The following is a 17,959-nucleotide window of genomic DNA, read 5'->3' on the forward strand; positions in this document are numbered from 1 at the left end:
ACAGAGAGCTCCTGCAGAGAATAAATTACTCCCTCTGTGAGGAAATGCAATGTTTTAAAACCTCTTTGTGTGGTATGATTTGAGAAAACTGAAATCAGATACATATAGTATGCTACAAAGTCTCAACTCGTCTCCCCTAAGGTCTAATCCAGAAGACATTAAAAGCTCTAAAGCATCCGGGATGCTCACCGCAGCCGACCTGTCGCGCGCCAATGTGACCTCATGAGAGCGCCGTAACTGTTTATACTCGTGCGTTGTGGTCGCGACACTAGCTGCAGTCTTTTCCTGAACAGAGGTGGCGCTAATGAGGAAAGGATACCGACACTACCATTTCTACGGACTAGAAGAAGAAGGAAAAAAAAAAAAAATCAACAACGTCAGAACTGGCAGCAGCCTTAATGTCAATGCTTCGATTTGATTCGATGACCTACATCGTCGGATCAAGCCAAGCAAGTTTACAATAGAGACTTGCAATCACTAAGAGTCCTGGCATCTGTTACCCTCAGGCTTCCTGTTTCTTCTTTGTTGCGCGCTGCTGAAAAAAAATAAAAGTGATGCATCACTTCTGGTCGCGCAGTCAAATATCTGGTGCGCCAGCGAGATCTACGTCATTTTGACGTCACATTGGCGCGAAACAGGTCGGCTGCGGCAACTGTAAAGAGGCCTTTAAATGACAGATCATTACAGTTGAGCTTTTAAGGATCTTACCTCTAGTCTTTGCACCATCTCCCTGATGTCTTCTCCGCAGTTGTCGTGGGCAGACAGCATGATACACTCCCCTCGCTCATAGAAGATCTTAATGCTCATAATCCCTGAGGTCCATCCAATGACGTCACGACAAGAGCAGTTGAAGACCACATTTTTGGATTCCTCCTCGATGAGGACAATAAACTCATTGGATATGCCGAGCAAGCAGTCCACGTCCATCGACTGGCCAAAGTCCCGTGCACGGACGCTCCAGGTGATAGCGCCAACGCTGAACAGATGTGCGTCCTTCCTGGGTTTCACCTTCTCCTTCTTCTTGGCTCCGAGGGTGATGAAACTGAATTTGACAGCGGAGTCAATAGTGGCTGTGCTAACAAAGTTCTCAGCCAGGTCCTTCAGGTACTCCTGCCGCGTACGAGTCGCCATGGCCCGGAACTTCTCTGACTTGTGCGCGGCGTTTTCTCCGTTGATGACCTTGGCGAGCAGGAAGTCCCTGAATACTGCTGACTTTGGGAAAGTTACAGACTTGGGAATAGGGGGGCCGAACGGAGGCACGTCTTTAGATCTGGACACGGCCACGCTGGAAAACAGGATGGAATCAGTAAATCAGAAGCAGTGGTGACTTTTGAGAGAACGTAAAAAGGTGAACAGGTAGTGAAATGTGCGTATAATGAGCAGCCATTTGAAGAGTGTTGAAATGATATGGCTTTCAGGGCAATTATTTATGGTGGAAAGACTGAGAGGAGCTCAGACTAATCTTGCTCTACTCAACAAATGCTATGTTATTAAAAAGAGTCGTCTTGACTTCAGAAACACTCGTAGAGAGTCGTAAGTCATAATTTCAAGGTGTCTCTGAAGATAATAATAACCGTATCATCACTGAACAGATCAAAAGAGCCTTGTGATTCCAGCACATTACGATAAAGTCATGACAGAAACCACAGAAAGCACTCAGCAGGCTATTATTATTATTCTTTCAAATTAAGTGCTCATAAAAGTTCATGTAGAACCATTTGGCATGAAGGCATTTATGCAAAGCACATCAAAAGATAAACACATTCCTCTAAATTGTCTAGAGGATATTAGTTTGCTTCTTATCCCATGGAAAGGCACTCTAATGTTTGGTGGTTTGACTCAAAGCCACCAAATTCAGATGTTACAGTTTTACCCTCTCCTCCCCTCCTTTTTTAGCAGACTGAGTAAAATAGCTTTAAGAGAGCCTTGCAGCCGTGGTGCACGCTTGTTCTATTTACCTGTAGCAGACGTTATCAGTGCAGGGGTTGTGGACTTTGACGATGACAAACACATGTTGGAAATGAGAACGGATGTGTTTGGGAGTGAAAGGAAGGGCCCCGGGCTCCTGGAATACTATGGTGACGATATCATTGCCAATGTGCCTCTTCCTTAATAACTATAAAAAGGAGGGAGAAATTTAGTCAAATACAGAACGAGGAGAAAAGGCATCACATACAGGGTGAATAATTATAGTACAATAGTTCACTTGTGGAGGGCAATTATGTCAGGTTCGAAAGCATTTGAGTTGACAAGTCAAGGAACTTGAAGTCCCCTTAATATTTAAATGTAAAGTGACAAGTTAAATGATGTCTTTTCCATTAGTAGCACCACAAGGACAACAAAAAAAAACCTTTACAGAGCTCCTAACACAGGTACTTGTTGATACAGCTTAATATTTTTGATTCTGAAATATTGTGTTTGAAATCAAGATAAAGGGCTTTTTGGAAAAGGGAGATGTATTCTGTGAACACAATTCCTTTTTTAACCTTTAACTATTCAGGTGAGTTTCACTGAAGCCTCTCTTTTGCAGGTCCTGATCACATTCAAACAGTTACACACATTCACACCTGGAAGTAGCCCAGTACAACCAGTCTGATCTGCTGGCCACTGAGCAGCTCCAACTGAGCCATTGTGGTTTAGGGCCTTGCTCAAGGGCGCCTCAGTGGTGGTCATGAGGGAGGAGCAAATGCTGCCCTTTCACTTTCCCCGCCCTGATTTATCCTGGCGGTTTGGGGATTGAATTTGACAACCTCCCGGTCACAAACTTGCTTCTCTAACCTTTAGGCTTCATTGGGTGATGGAGACATATTCCCCCAAACCCAATTTAGACTGCTTGTATTGTTGAATTGTGCAGTTAACCTCATTCTCTGGTTGGCAGTGAGGGTCAGAAAGAGCCCAAAACAAGCAGGATTAGAAGGTTTCCAGGTAAATTGGAAAGGTGAAGAAATTTATGTGGTGAGCTCTGCTTGGGCCTCCTGGAAGATTACCACCAGGGATTAAATTAAACTATTGGACTCGAAATATAGTTACAACCCCCCCCTAAATCCTGCCAATCAGACGTCTTAGATGCACTTGATAACTTAGATCTCAGCAGTGTTTCCCTGTGGATCCTGCCCCTGACTCACTAACCGCCTCCCTCAGTATCTACACTGTAAGTGTCGCTGTAGGGTTGTATCCGCAGTTTTTTTATTTTTTATTATGGGCTCAACCTCTGTAATGGCGGCTTAGTTGGGCCATCGCTCGCCAGTCCACCACTGTATGCACTTAATTCTACTTGTTAGCGCAGATAGACTCAGAAGCCCATCTAATACCACAATGGGTCCAGCCCCTGGGGATGCATTGATTAAAATCCTACTGTGGGGTACCGTTACCATGGCAGTGCTCATGCTTTCGACTGATAAGTCATTACTGGGCAAAATGAGCCTGTGGGCAAGATTGGCAGGAGCCCGGATTGAAGAAATCCTGAAAGAAAGCTACTCTGGGACTTATTACCAAAATCTCCGCCTCACTACACAGTAAAGCAAACATGGTGGTCTGCTGAAAGGGATAAAGTGGAGTGTGGAGTTTACTCACCTGCTGTCTGTTGTTGGGTGTGTGGGGGAGCATGGTGGACACGTGAAACATCAGCTCATAGTCCTTATAGGTGGTATAGAGAGAGTGTGTGCCTGTGGAGTCCGCTGTAAGACAGGACAGGGCAGTCAAGTTCTCCGGCCTCGTTACAAAAGGCCATTAAGTTAAAGAAGCTGATGATGTAATTGAATAGAAATCAAGATGAAACTTAAGTAGACTTAAAAAAAACAACATTACAGCCCAAAATAAACAATATAAAAAAGCAGAGCACCTGCACTCAGCAGGATGGAAAGTGTGTGGGCTTTCACTTTGTGAACCTTTAGGTTTGATGTATTTTTTTTTTTTATTATTTTTATTATCTTACTCTTGTTATCCAGCTGAGCTCTGTACTTGGTGAAGCCTTTGAGGCGCACCCTCTGGCCAAGCAGATCCAAGAACTCTTCCAGTGCTGGTCCGGCACTCTCGTTGTTGTACATCTCTTCCTCTGTGCTCTGGCCCGCCTTGCAGTAAAGCACTCCCACCTTGTGTTGGAAGCTTAGCTGGAATGGGGAACATACACAGACACTCAGCGGGTAAGTATCATTTCCTGTCGCTGATACGGCTCACACCCACCACACTCATACATACTGTACATTAAGCACTCAAAGAATGAGAGTACCCACTTTCCATCATCTCATAGCTAATGTGAAGGCCTTCATAAACCTTCTAGGAGAGAGCTGAAAACCTCTTTTGAGAAGCCCGGCTATGGACGTTCAGGAGCTCTGAGCAGGGCATAAATCAAGCTGGGCAAATAGCTGCTAGCAACGGTGGAGCAACTAGGGAGTGAATTACAGTCACACAGCAGGTTACCTTTGGTTTATGGCAGAAAACTATGTAAGCTGCTAGCAACACCATTTTAATTATTTCTAAAAAAAAAAATCCTGAAGCAACACTTATGTTTGGTATAGTAAAATATACTATACTAAAAAAAGAGGCATTGAATGGCAACAACACTGATCTCCCTAACACCCCACTAACAATACTCTTGATTAATTAACGCCTCAATAAGGATACATGTCATATTCACAGAGAGGAGTATTTATAGACATACACAAGCCAGCCAAATCTCACAGGTGTTCACTGCAAGCATTAATATTATCCAGAAATGACAAGCCTGGAATGAACTTGTCTGACAATGAGACATGAAGAAATAAAACTTCCGGAGTGATTCTTCTTGCACGGTGAGAGTGAGAGCCCTCTCCACCACCATGAATCTTTCATGGCTCACAGCTCCCTGATGTTGGCCAAGAAAGAGAGGCAAAGGGGAAAAAATAGCTGAAAAAGAGCCCCCCTGCGTTTGAAACCTGTTACCCAACAATTCACAGCAGAGGACAGCGTGATCTTGACCCACGGTAAATGTGTCAATACGGCAAAGCGAAAAGGTTTCTCTGAATGTGAAAGCTCACACAATGATCTATATACTGAAACCAATTGGAATTGTCTTTTTCCTCCGTTTCAGGTTATCAGTTCCCACTGTGCTCCTGACACTGTTGTCATGATGGCTTCCTCTCTCCTCTCAGTCTGCTCTGCACTAAAGCCCTTGCACTGGATGGAAAGCTATTATACAATCAAGCCCAGTAGAAATGGCCTGATGTGCAATGATGTGGTCTTCTATTTTTTATCCCGCCTTATATGGGCTCACTTAACCTCCTGCTCCACTTAGACTGGTGGACGGCAAGGACAATCGCATTGCCCTTTGGTGAAAATTTATCTCTGCCTGAAAAGTGCAAACACATCAGGACATACAGTATATATGAGTAATGCTCCTGAGGTAAAGCTCATTGTGTAACCGCCTTTGATGTGTTTCTGGTGGCATCAACTTCTGATAAGGTAGAGCAGCCATAAAAAAACAGCTTTATCCCATTTAACGGATCTGTGATTAATTAAAATATTCCCCTTGCTAAAAATCTGAGCATACGCTACATTTATTTTCTCTCTTTACATTTCTTTTCCCCCTAATGTTCCTCTTCCTCCATCTGTCCAGAGGTGGAGGGCGTTAAAAACAGTTCTCCCTTCTCCTTCTCTTTAACAAAACCCCTATTTAAATGCAATGATAGAAAGATACTTAATGAGTGGAGAGAGAAACGAGGACAACAATCCCCTTGGAGATCTCTGAAATGCACCTAAGGGATACAGCGGTGCCCTAACACAACACACAACATCACTGTGACATCTGTCTGCACTGCAGCGTCCCGATGCAGCACAAATTAAGCTATACGGCTCCAAAAAAAAAAAATCTGGCAACAATCATCATGCGCCATTACACAAATGTGTGCCGTTTTTGGGCAAAAGTGTTCATGTTCCGTTTCTAAAAAAGGGGAACACGGAATGTAGATGGAAATGTGGGGAAAATGATGGGGAAAACATGGCCAATGCATGATTTCATGTTAATTCTCCAGCTTTAATATCATTGACAGGGGATTGATTTACATAAGGGAGAGGTGATTTCTTTCAGCAGTGCAATAATGGCCTCAGTAGGTGGTAGATTACTCGTGGAACTAGTGGAACGAATCTCACTTAAGCCTGAATTACATTTCAGAGTTGAGCTGTTGCTGTGGGGATCAGACATTATTTATGGTCCTGCAAAGGTTTTACCTGTTGACTCGTGTACATTAACTTGATAGGCATTGTTGGCAATTGGGCGGGGCCATGCATGTATTCTTTGTTGACGTTATGATACAGAGAACTGGTTTTCTCGGTTAGAAAGGAGGTAATTTGTTCCGCATAATTAAGAGGGAAAGATTAGTAACCTTTCTCTGACTTCGATGTTGTCTTTACTATCATCAAACGCCATTATGTGCAGTAACATGCAGACACCCGCAGGCTAGCTTTTATATTTTCATATCCCCGCTTTTATTATCAGGAATTATAAATTAAACCTTAAAATTACATTTTTAATTCTGAAACCGATGCAGCTGATAAACGGTTATTATTAAACAATAATTCTGCCATTTGCCAGACTTTAATCTTGAGATGGAAACAACAGATACGCATTTTAAATCAACGGCTTTCTCAGGAAAAAAAAAAAAGTATCATTTGTGATTTCTATCACCTAAAATCACATTTCAAAAATCTGCCTAATGCTTTTACCAGTCCATCTGCACACGGTCAGCTCACTGGGATCTACAATGTAATCTGAAATACACATGCTTGGTTCTCTTCTTACATCCAGGACCATTACAGCGCGGTCTCCAACACTGCTTTCAGGGATGTTATTTCTGCAGAACTGATCATGAGGTTATTGTGAAGGCTGTCTGGCTCCAGGATATTCTCATTCACTGACGTGCTTTCTGTTCACAGCAAAATGAAGCATTTTCACACTCACATGCACACACTCTACTAACATCTCCTCAGCAGTGTGCATACACAAACACAAGAGGATAAAGCTTTCTACAAGCAGAAGAAGAAAATTATGCACTCAGACAAACAAAAACAAGCCTGGCAGACCACTTTATTTCTCAGTTCTGAGTTGCAGCTCTTCCTGTCCAATATTAGCTTCCTCACATAAACACATTTGAGGGGCGGCGAAAGTCCAGCATGGTTAAAAAGAACATTACGGGGTGCTTGACATTTTAAACATTTGCACTGGAAGCATAATATTAATGAATAAAACAGGGGGGTCCAAAAATACTAATGTCCAAATATAAAACCGGCCTCCACTGGGCGTTTAATTTGAGGTCTGTGAGGAGGAGTGCCAGTTGGAAGAGATTTGAGCCGCACTTACCCTGGGCTCTACTCCTCTGAAGGCAGTTTCTTACATTACTTAATTGCTTTTTTCCATGAGTGTCAGTTTCGGTCTTATGTCAAAGTATCTGTATCTGCAGACAGTTTCTAATACCAAAGGCATTGGGAGTATGGCAGGTGAACAAACTCCCAAACAAGCTCCTTACGATCTGGCAGGAAGCACTTCCTAGAGCACTCACTTACAAAGTTACTTTGCCATAATTGGATATACAAAGTCTGTCATCATCTTAAGTGCATTTAACTTGCTTTGGAGGGGACACTACACTGCTCTTGTTGTAACAAAATCTTAATATACAAGAGGGTCATGGCTGACACTTTGTAGTATAAAGAGCCGTACCCCTGTCAATTGGAAGGATGGGCTCATGCTAATGAATGTAATTTCACTAATAAGCAGCCAATTCTCTAATAGTAAGACAAGCAATGCAGCATTAGCTAATCCCCCCACACTTCTTTCCATCTTGCTGTTTCATTAGATGAGAAATTAAAGGCCTTAAGATCAAACAACGAATCCATCTCTGACACCTGTGACTATAATGAGCCCATTTCAGTAATTGTCATCTTATTCAAACAGAGATAATGCAAGATGACATCCTCCAGTGCAGGAAGAATATCAAATAATCTGCTCCCAGATGAAGTAAGTTGTCAAAAATGAGTTACTTCAGCTTGTGTCTGAGTGTCCTATCAGCAGAGAATGTATGTCAAGGTACTCAATGCTGGCTACAGAGAGTGTGGGATTCATATTGATTCTATTTAAGTGGGATATTGGCTGTCTTATGCCTTCACACAGAAGTCTGTGTTCATCTATATTAAGCGGCCCACATATGGGAGTTCCAGCTATTTGAAGTTAATCCCTCCAGTTTCCTTCTATAGCTGACGTAAATGTCAGAAACAGATATATCTGAAATAAAAGATCTACTTTATATCATAATATCAATTCAGTCCATCACTTTCTCATTCTAAGACATTATTCATAGTATAATGAGGCAGTGATTCCAAATGAAAACTGGAAAATGTGGGTGGAGAATAGTGAATGGGTTAGGGTTAGCGTTAGTTAGGGCTAACAGTATTGGGAAATATGCTCATTTGCCAAGAGAGGAGAAGATTGATACAACTCTCATATATTCCCGTTGAAATATGAAGATACAGCCAGCAGGTGGTTAGCTATCACCAGATCAAGCCAAGCTCAATAGATCTGAGATTGGGCGTTGGTCTGGGGAGTCTGCTCTGTATTTTTTCTGCACAAGAGGCGTAGGACCAACGGGCCTAGTTCAAATGACTTCAACCAATCAGACCAACGATCCGGGTGATGTAGAAGCGACAGCGGCATCAATGGATTGCTGTGCTTCAGTGGCGTTCACTGGCCGCTATGTTGAATGTAAACAAGAAGCTGCTTGGTCGCTTCTCCATCTTCATTGTGTTGATGAAGATGGAGATCCAATGATGGACGCCAATACCACGCCAGGTAGATAAGCCAGTTTGTAAATTGGTTCCCGCAAAATTGCGAAGCAGGACAATTAAACATGCAGGGTTCCAGAGCGAGCTGCAGGGTAAAATCAAATCGCTGGCCGAGTGGGCGGGGTTTACCCAGTCTACGTTAGCTTAGTTTAGCATAAAGACTGGGAAGAGGAAAAAACAGCTAGCTGTGCTCTATCAGAAGGTAACAAAATCCACCCAACAGCACCACATAACTTCATTAATAAAACACCCATATATCTAGTTTATCCATACCAGAACCAAAGAGTAATAACAAAAAAAAGGTTTTATGGGGCTTTTGTGACGCACATCACAATTTCTAGATGCTCCACTGGTTCCCTGGCAATCCCACAATGACGTCAAGACCCAAGAAACGAAAGTCATTAAGTCAAACCAAATTGTCATTTTTACACTGCGGCTTTTGCACAAGGAGCAAATAGACGTATTTCCCAAACACCAAACATCCCTGACCAGGGCACTCAAAACACTGAGGACATCTAGATGTACTCACACCCTGCTCGTCCAGCTTGAGTAGCTGCTCCGGGACCTTGGGGGAGTTGATGGCCAGCCTCAGACACTGGATATTAATCTCAGGGATGACGTATTCCAGCACTTCTTTCAGCGGCAGGCCGCGGGCCGTGCCGTGTCTTGCAGTGGATGGTATGGCATCCTCCAAGATGGCTCCACGAAGTGTGGTCAGCTGGCAGAAAAGACAGACGATTAGGTTTTATGTCATGTCAGTATCTCTGTGAATCTGTGATTTTGTTCATTTGGATCTCATTGAGCCATCATATTTTATTTCAAAATGTTGGAAAGGAAAACCAGGCTGTGGTGTGAGCCAATCATAACATCCTTTAAAGTTATGCCATAGTATTTAGGGCACTGGCTCCATTTCGGTTTCATTGTAAAGCATTAGGAACTCACATTCTGAATAATTAAGATAGGCCAACTGAGCACTAGTTGTTAAGTGGTGTTTTACGAGTAAGATCATTAATGTGCCAGTAAATGTTGACCCAAACAGCTTCAAAACACCCACTCTGTGCTGTTGTTTTGAACATCACAGACACAATTACGCCCATAAATCCCATTTTTATCTGCTCAGCCTGTGGACATAAATGTCAAAAGTCAATGGCTGTCCAACAGAGAGGCTTTCTGAAAAGCAGATTACTTAACAAGTGAGAGTGGGACAGCAGGGCAGAGATTGCTAGGGCTAAACAATAGCAGTGCATGCAAAAAGACACTCCGGTGGTTGGGGAGTTTAAACATTATCTGCACGCTACTTGCAGGCCTACCATGACCCAGATACATTGTTCCATCGTGGGAGTGGTGTTTTACACCAAGATTGGCACTAGATATCAGTGACATTTCCCTGCCTTACACATCTGTTGCACCTGAATTATTCAGTGAATGAGACCACCCAGCATCAATCAAGGAGAGGTTTCTGTACCACCAGGGACAGTGGGAGTTTGCATCTCAGTTTGGATTAAGCCTGTTGTGTGTACATGTGGGCGCACGTGGGTGTGTGAGGTTGTGGGAGAGCGAGACGCTGACTCAGATAGACTGCACCAGTGTTTGCATGACTGGTCAACTGAGTCACAACTGGCACAGAATCATTGGACCCATTAGGGTGCTAGGAGCAGATTTGGGAAGGGAGAGCTATGAGAAGCCTCCTCTTGTTTGCAGGGGCACTGAAGCATTCCTGCACTCGTGTACTGCCTGACTGAGCCCTGAGCTGAGTGGCCTTAACGTGTCTTGCTGAATGCAATAAATGAGAAATATCCTTTAACAGCATGTTTGGGCTTTCAGTCAATTTTTTAATAGAGTGGTACAAGTCAGGCTTCTCCTACCATACAATGCTAATAGTTGATTTAAGACAACAAGCAGTGCAGAAAAAGTGCTCATCAGTTCATTATAGTTACCTGACTGGTTCTGAAGGTGACTCGATAATTGTGCTGCATTCCCTCTTTCTCCTTCCCATCGTCCAGCCTCTCCCTGCGGACACTGACAGCCACCGGTCCCAGATTGTCATCGACCCCAAAGTAGTTTTGATGCTCTGGAGTTTGAGCAAAAATAAAACACATTAAGCATCCCAATAAGGGCTCTTAGTTGACGTCAACTTCAATGAATTGAAAAAAACACCTTTATCTTGTAAAGTTGTAAAAAGATTGTTGTTACTACACAGAGACATATATTTCTTTTAGAATGAAAATCTAGAACCATGTTCACATGTTTATCAAATCACTGCTTGCTTTTGCTTCAATAGATTATCAATTTATATTTTTGAGTTATTTTTGATATATTTATATACATTAAAAACTATGTGGATTGTTGGCCATGGGCAAGCTGTGACACTGATGGCAGAAAGCAGCAGGGGTTCAGTAGAGATTTGAAATTGATTCACTTTGGATTAAAGCCCTGCGTGTAGTGGTAGCATGGGGAATTAAAAAGCAAACAAACTAAATAAAAATAGAGCCCTGGACAGTCTGACCCAGATCCTCCACACACCATTGGGCTTCTCAACGTATTATTACAGACATAGGCACATTTTTTGTTCAACATCATTCAGTATTAAAGATGAATTTGGGACTTAGATTAAAAAATAATAATGATGTTTTCGATTATTCATTTCAAAGTGATGAATTTATGATCCCACCACATGCGCCCACTGACTCATCCACAGGACTATGACTCGCCCCACTACAGATACTGCTCCTGCTACTGTTGACCTTTTACAAACCGTGCTAAAAAAGGGATACATCACGCAAAGTCATTGATAATTGACTGCAGGGAGGACGAATATATGGGAAGAGACTGACGAGGCAAAGTATACTGGCTACATGGTATGTGCCCTAAACCACTAGGCCACCAGGCTGTCCCCTCTGGCCAGGCTTAGAGTATTTGTGTCCTTTAGTGGAACATAAGCCGCACGGTTTTAACATTTTTGGGGATTGACAACCAGATTTATGAATTTATTTATATGAGTTGTTGGTCAAAACAGGATTTTTGTGGCAGAGTGGATGTGTATGTTTGTTGGTCAGTAGCTCCATCAGATGAACAATTCAATCAAGAAGAGGTTTTGCCAATGTTTACAATGAGAGTAGAGTTGCACACCAGATTGGCCCTAAACGAAAAAGAGCTTCTCTTTTTTTCACCCTCAGGTCAGGATGTTAATTTGTGCAGCAAATATACAATAATCTCACGGACAGATTAAATCCATGACGTAAACCATGAAACTGTATGCTTCTAAATTCTTAACATTTCTGGTAAGGCTTCAGGAATAGCAAGGGTTAGGGTTATGGGGTCGTGCCTTTTTCCCCCCAAAAATCATCTTGGAGGGTCATAGAAAAATGTTTTGCTGGCGAAGGGAGGGTCAAGTCTATTTTGACCAAAGATCCCAAAACTTCTCTGGCAGCCCCTTAAATAAAAACAGTCCCTAAGATAAATAAACATACCGCGAATACAGGGGAATATGTAAATTATTGAATAAATTCAGCCCTGCCCCCCTTCACCATTAACCTGCCAAAAAGGATAAGATAATGAATAAATAGAGTTGAGTTTAATTGTTGGATGAGATGGATGGATGCAATCATTGGGCACTTTATTTATGATTGTTCTGTATTATTCATAGGATTATTTATTTCCTAATCTCTATTTATGTAATATTTGCCTTTTTGGAGTCCTTGAAGGTACAGTTAATTAAACCTGCAGTTCTAAAATGTAGGCCAATCCAGCACAAAACCTTCAGTGCAAACATCTGCACCCTTTGACTGTTTAATCCAAGCCAAGGGGCACATGGTCATTGGATGAGTCGTTTTAAAGCGCGGAAGCACACTGACTTGTTTCCGATAGAGGTTGATATTAATTAACAAGTCAAATGGAGCAGCGCTGTGACAGTTGTGCCATAAAGTGCTCAGCTTTAGTATGTGTGTGTGTGTGTATGTGTGTGTATGTGTGTGTGTGGGACATGGACAGGAGCAGAGCTTAGCACACAAAAAGCGTTGTCTTGAGCAAACTGCCCCTAATCCAGGCTAAAGCCGGGCAGAAAGACCTGGATTCAGCAGACAACAAAAGAAAAACCTCAGCAGGAACTCAAAGCACTGACATTCACAAAGAGATTTCTACAGAAGTTTTGACATTGCATCCATGCCGCATGGAGGATGCTATGTGAATACGCTGTTGTCACTGTGACATTAACATTGGGGCAAAACGGATCATCAGCATGAATAATAAATTAACTGTATGGAGGCAATGCAGGGTTAACCGCCCGAGGAATGCATGGCTTACCAGGGACAGGGCTGAGGGGGAATGCTCTGTGAGGAAAAAGGTCAAATAATGGTAGGAAGCCTAGTGGCCCCTGTATGCCAGTCACTAAGACATCAGAAAACCGACAGCACAGCGAGGGAGACAGTGTTAGCTGTAGAGGACAGCTTTTTGTCAACATTTTTCTTATAACATGTCACTATTAGTCATCACTTGGTGTTGACAGTTTTTCAAAGGTTGCATGATTGATGGCTTTGATTGTCATATCAAATTATGCCCCTTTTCCATCTGCCTGTCACACCACACTGCAGAAATGCTTTCAAAATCTTACACTTTTACACCAAGTCTTACACTGTATGTCCTTACTTTTTATTACATCTATTGCCTACCCACATCTATGTGACCCTAACCTATGTGTAAAAAGTCCTAGCCAGTGGGTGTGGATGAAACATTGTGTCCATTAAGGAATCCTTGGGAGAAACACTCCTGTTGCTAAGGGAAAAGGACTTTGGGCAATCAATAGGATCAATGTTCAGCCCAGGTTGTAAAAAGCTTGGCCTAAAGTGGTGACACGCGGCCATGTGTGTGTGCCTGTGTGTGTGTGTGTGCGTGTTTATGGCGAAGCAGAGGTGACGACAGACTTGTCTCTCTGATTAAACACCTCATGAAAAGAGGGCACAGCCTGCATCCACATACAGTGAAAAAGGCATCTTCTGTAAAAGCTACAACGTCAAAATGAAACTGACAGCAACACAGGGCATTTTAAATATACATTGGCCTGCTACAGAAAGAGGTTAAAAACTTGATACAACTACACGAGGGATGCGTTCATTGTGCATGAACACTACCTGAAGCCACATTTCATGGTAAATGATTATCAAAGTAAGCTCAATGGTACAGTCAAACAGTGTAGGCCTAAGTAGAACAGAGCCAAGAGCCATTGAGCCTCAATTGGAGTTTACACACTGTCACGCTGAATATATATATATATTTTTTTTTTTTTTTTTAAATACAGAATTTCTTTTTGAAGAAGGTCAGGCATCTCTCGGTGTGAAAGGTGAAGCAGCTGTTTTCTGGGGACGCTCAAGAATGGGTAATTCGATCTGCTGAGAGCAGCGAACACAGACAGTGGAAAAAACAGATATGTAGAACGCGGTGATGGGTCGGGATCTGCATGGTATTTCCAGCGGCAGTCACATAGATGTTTTAATGAGGGGACCTGGGACCTTGGCATAGTTTTACTGATCCTAAAGTTTCATAGGAGGGGTCCTCACACCCCTGTGGCCCCCACAGGGAACAGCTGCAACACACCCTCTCGCTCACCTCTCTCTTCTCACATGGCTAATCACAGCTTCTCCGAAAGGTTCAGGGCAATATCACAGAGAGGACATGACCGCTCCTTTCCTAAGGAAGTGAAACACACACCCTCGTACCAAACACAAGCCTGCTATTGTTCCGGCCCTTATTTCATCTGTTCCTACAAAAATAACTGGGCCGTCAAGATATCTGACCCAATGAGCCAAAGCTGTTTCATTTAGGAACTTGCTCTCACACGGCATTCTGCGTCATATCAAGGAAATGGATTTGGCCTGCAAAGTTTAATACTCCTCGACATTGAGTCATTTAAATCCTTCAGTATCATTACTGTTTTAATGTCTGTAAACCCAAAAGTCACACATCGTTTCTTACCTCTCCCATAGAAGTACTTGTGGTAGTAGTATGCTCCGAGGTCTATGTGCTCAATGATGTAGCGCTTGACCTTCTCCCTGTGGATAGGCTGGTTTTCTCGAGGCACCTCCAGTACAGAGACTCCCGCATTGGTGCAGTGGGAACTCAAAGACGATTCAAAAGAGCAGCTCTCTGACAAACCACTGTAGTTGGCACTGTTGGCTCTGGAGAGGGAGATCCTCCTCTCTCCCTCCCCACCGATCTCATTCCGAAAGTGTGAACAGCTCAGCACTAAGCTGTTGCTCTTCCCGTCCCCCTCATCAGCATCCAGGTTCTCTTTTGGGTTTAAGTCCTCCCTGCTGCCTAGTGGAGACTCAAACATGGGTGCATTTCCACTGCTACATCCTGCTGCTCCGCCATCCATCCCGGCTCCGGGTCCAGCCACAACTCCACCTCCAGGCACCCCAACAGCTCCAGGTCCTAGTCCAGCTGAGGCAGCTGAGGCCCCAGTAGTGGTGTTCTTCCTCTGGCTCAGGTTAGCTCTGCTTGCCACCGCCTCGCTAATGTTGAAAAGAACGCTCTGGACGTCATAGTGCGCAAAACATTTTTGGAAGCTAAGCGGTCGCCGGTCATCCTCTATTGAGAGCCGCAAGGCGTCACTCTCACTCTTTATGGTCCGCAGTTTCCTGAACAGAGACGGTTCAGATGATTCAGATTTAAGACGCCTCATGAAGGACCTCTCTGGCTCCCGGCTGTAGAGGAGAGCGTTGTCTATGTAGTCGTAGCCTGGAATGTGGACTATCTCACCCCTGGCGATCTGGGCTGCTGTCTGCAGGCTAGGGGAGAGGGAAGCGTCGCACCTTAACAACTCGGGGAAACCCAAAGGTGGTATGCTACGATGGTCCAGGGTGTCCACTCGGTAGCCCCTAAGCATGGTAAAGAAGCCATCTCCACTCAGGCCCTGACGGTCAATGGAGGATGTACTGCCGTATTCACGGTGCAGTGAGGCCCCAGTGTTTGGATTGACAGCATTCTGGTCCATTATGTCCTCAGAGTCAATGTCACTAATGGTAACGTCACTGTTACTGCGTTGGCGGATAGGATGTAGACCCTTCAGTGGGGATTGGCTGAGGAGGTCACTCAGTGTGTATTTGTCACAGTAGTCTACCTCCAGGCAGACTGATTCTCCTTGCTCTATTATTTCTACAGTATGTTCCTGCTGGCCATTCTGAAACACTGGTATCACACTCTGATAGTTTGGTGAAGGCCGTCCGTCCCATCCATCTTTCCTAGGTGGCCAGTCTGTAACCCTGGCCCTGACACCCATTTTAGGCATGGCTGGAGTACCATTTGTTTTGCCTGCACCTTCAGGTTTCCCCTGCATGTTGGTGGCTGGTGGTCCCATGTTTCCATTCAGGGCTTTGAGTTTCCTGTTGAATAGCTCCTCTGACTGCATGGCTCTGGAGAATTCTTCTGGGCCTCCCACAATTCCCACGAGGTTTGATTTGTTATCTGTCACAGGGCTCAAAATACTCAAACCCCGCTGGCAGACTCCTAGAAGAGCAGACTTTCAGCACCCTTCTTCATTACATCATGTGATTTGCTCACTGGTGACCCTAGGAGGAGCCTCTTTCCTGAGTCAGTGAAGCAGCCGTCATCATAACTCACAAAAGGCGTCTGGCACGATGCTCGACACTCAGCATTTGGATGTCAAGGACAAGTGTCTGAGGGGCGCTGAGGCACAGCGGCGTGGAGTCTTTTCTCACAGCGTGCCGCCAATGCTGAATGACAGCTGGAAGTGTTGGACCTACGGCACAGAAACAAAAACAGAGAAGAAAATATTAGCACATGGTGAGAAGTTTAAAACACTGTAACTATTACATTTTCATTTAAAATCTGAAAATCAGTTAGTAGTCCTCAAAAACAAAACACAACACACTCCATTCAGCTATAAAAATGATCAGACTCCTGACTTAAATAGTTCCCTAGTATCTTGTAATAAACTCCCACTAAGGGGTATGTAGGGCTGTATTAGTTTTGGAACTATGTAGAGCATATCATCGAATATGGCTAATTAGTGTATTTGAGAGGAGCTGATGCCATTATGGGTTTATAACAAGATAGATCTAGATTTTTGTTGGTGCTTCCAGCCAATGCCTAACAGATGGCAGTGAGGCAAATTACAGCAACAAGAGGCAGATGTTCAGCTAAATGTTCACATGTACCAATATATGATCCAACCGCTCGCGGCATCATCGAGCCTGCAAATTATACGGAAGAGATAGTTTTGCATATTCAACGCCAATGACACTTTGCCTTTTTATCAGATGTAGTTGGTCAGGAGGAAAATTAACAAGGAACCGATGGAGTAAATTGGCTATGACAAAATAACTGAAATGTAATAGGCACAAATTAACTGACGTATGGTGTTGCCGTCCACTCCCATACAGAAACGAAAGTTTACTCTTTCCCCTTGTTCAGTTTTGTTCAACTGGGGAAATAATAAACATAAAAGGCTGATGTCAGCAGTTGTATTCATTAACCTGAACATCTGAGGACAAAGAGAAGGACAGCGAAAACATTGGTCGGCTTGTCCTTGAAAAAAAGATTTGTTCCCTCTTGGGTGTTTCAGATGTCAGGTACATTGCTGCAAACTCACATGGTTTCCATTTTTATCTGTTATTAATGTTGCTGTGTATCAGCCACACCTGGAATTGTTTTGAATAGAAGCTGGGTTGGACAAAAAAAACCATTTGACATGGACAATATAAGAAAGATGCAAACAAACAAAAGACTATACTAATGCTGAAAGCAAAAAAAGAGGATGAGAGCAACGCCTCTCTAAATAAAATACGTTGTAGGGTCCAGTGGGGGTAAGTGATTGAGGGGTAGATTCATCTCCTCAAACACTGGCTTCTGCATGGAAGATCACACCACACCATGTTGCAAAAGGGACTACAAGTCTTTCCATATTGACCTAAATGCTTTTTTCTTGTTCTTTGGGGCTGGTGGTGCAGCCTCATTCCTTCTACTACTGCAATCATGTGAAAACCCCATGAGTTATCAAGTAAACCTTCTACATCACAGAGAACAGGGCACCGAATAGCTGTATATATTTTTTGCTTCATTGAAGCCCCGTTGAAGCTATTCTCTGTGTGGTTTTACTGTGAACATGACAGATAAAGTTGGGTCGGCCCTTCCAGTC

At 43.4% G+C, this 17,959-nt stretch overlaps 1 protein-coding gene across 5 annotated transcripts in view; it reads right to left on the reverse strand.

Annotated features, from left to right (window-relative positions):
- Nucleotides 1-17,959, reverse strand: part of LOC116705082 (signal-induced proliferation-associated 1-like protein 2) — an 84,160-nt gene that overhangs the window by 35,219 nt on the left and 30,982 nt on the right. For all 5 annotated transcript variants that reach the window (XM_032540935.1, XM_032540933.1, XM_032540934.1 and 2 more), the window contains exons 2-8: nt 14,776-16,561; nt 10,746-10,879; nt 9,338-9,526; nt 3,935-4,109; nt 3,574-3,677; nt 1,959-2,116; nt 709-1,285 (exon numbers count right to left, since the gene is read on the reverse strand). In XM_032540935.1, coding sequence (XP_032396826.1) covers nt 709-1,285; nt 1,959-2,116; nt 3,574-3,677; nt 3,935-4,109; nt 9,338-9,526; nt 10,746-10,879; nt 14,776-16,210 — 2,772 coding nt within the window. In that variant the 5' untranslated portion in view covers nt 16,211-16,561. The remainder of the gene's footprint in view (nt 1-708; nt 1,286-1,958; nt 2,117-3,573; nt 3,678-3,934; nt 4,110-9,337; nt 9,527-10,745; nt 10,880-14,775; nt 16,562-17,959) is intronic.

This window comes from Etheostoma spectabile, chromosome 17, assembly GCF_008692095.1.
Source record: "Etheostoma spectabile isolate EspeVRDwgs_2016 chromosome 17, UIUC_Espe_1.0, whole genome shotgun sequence".
In the NCBI taxonomy this organism is placed as follows: Eukaryota; Metazoa; Chordata; class Actinopteri; order Perciformes; family Percidae; genus Etheostoma; species Etheostoma spectabile.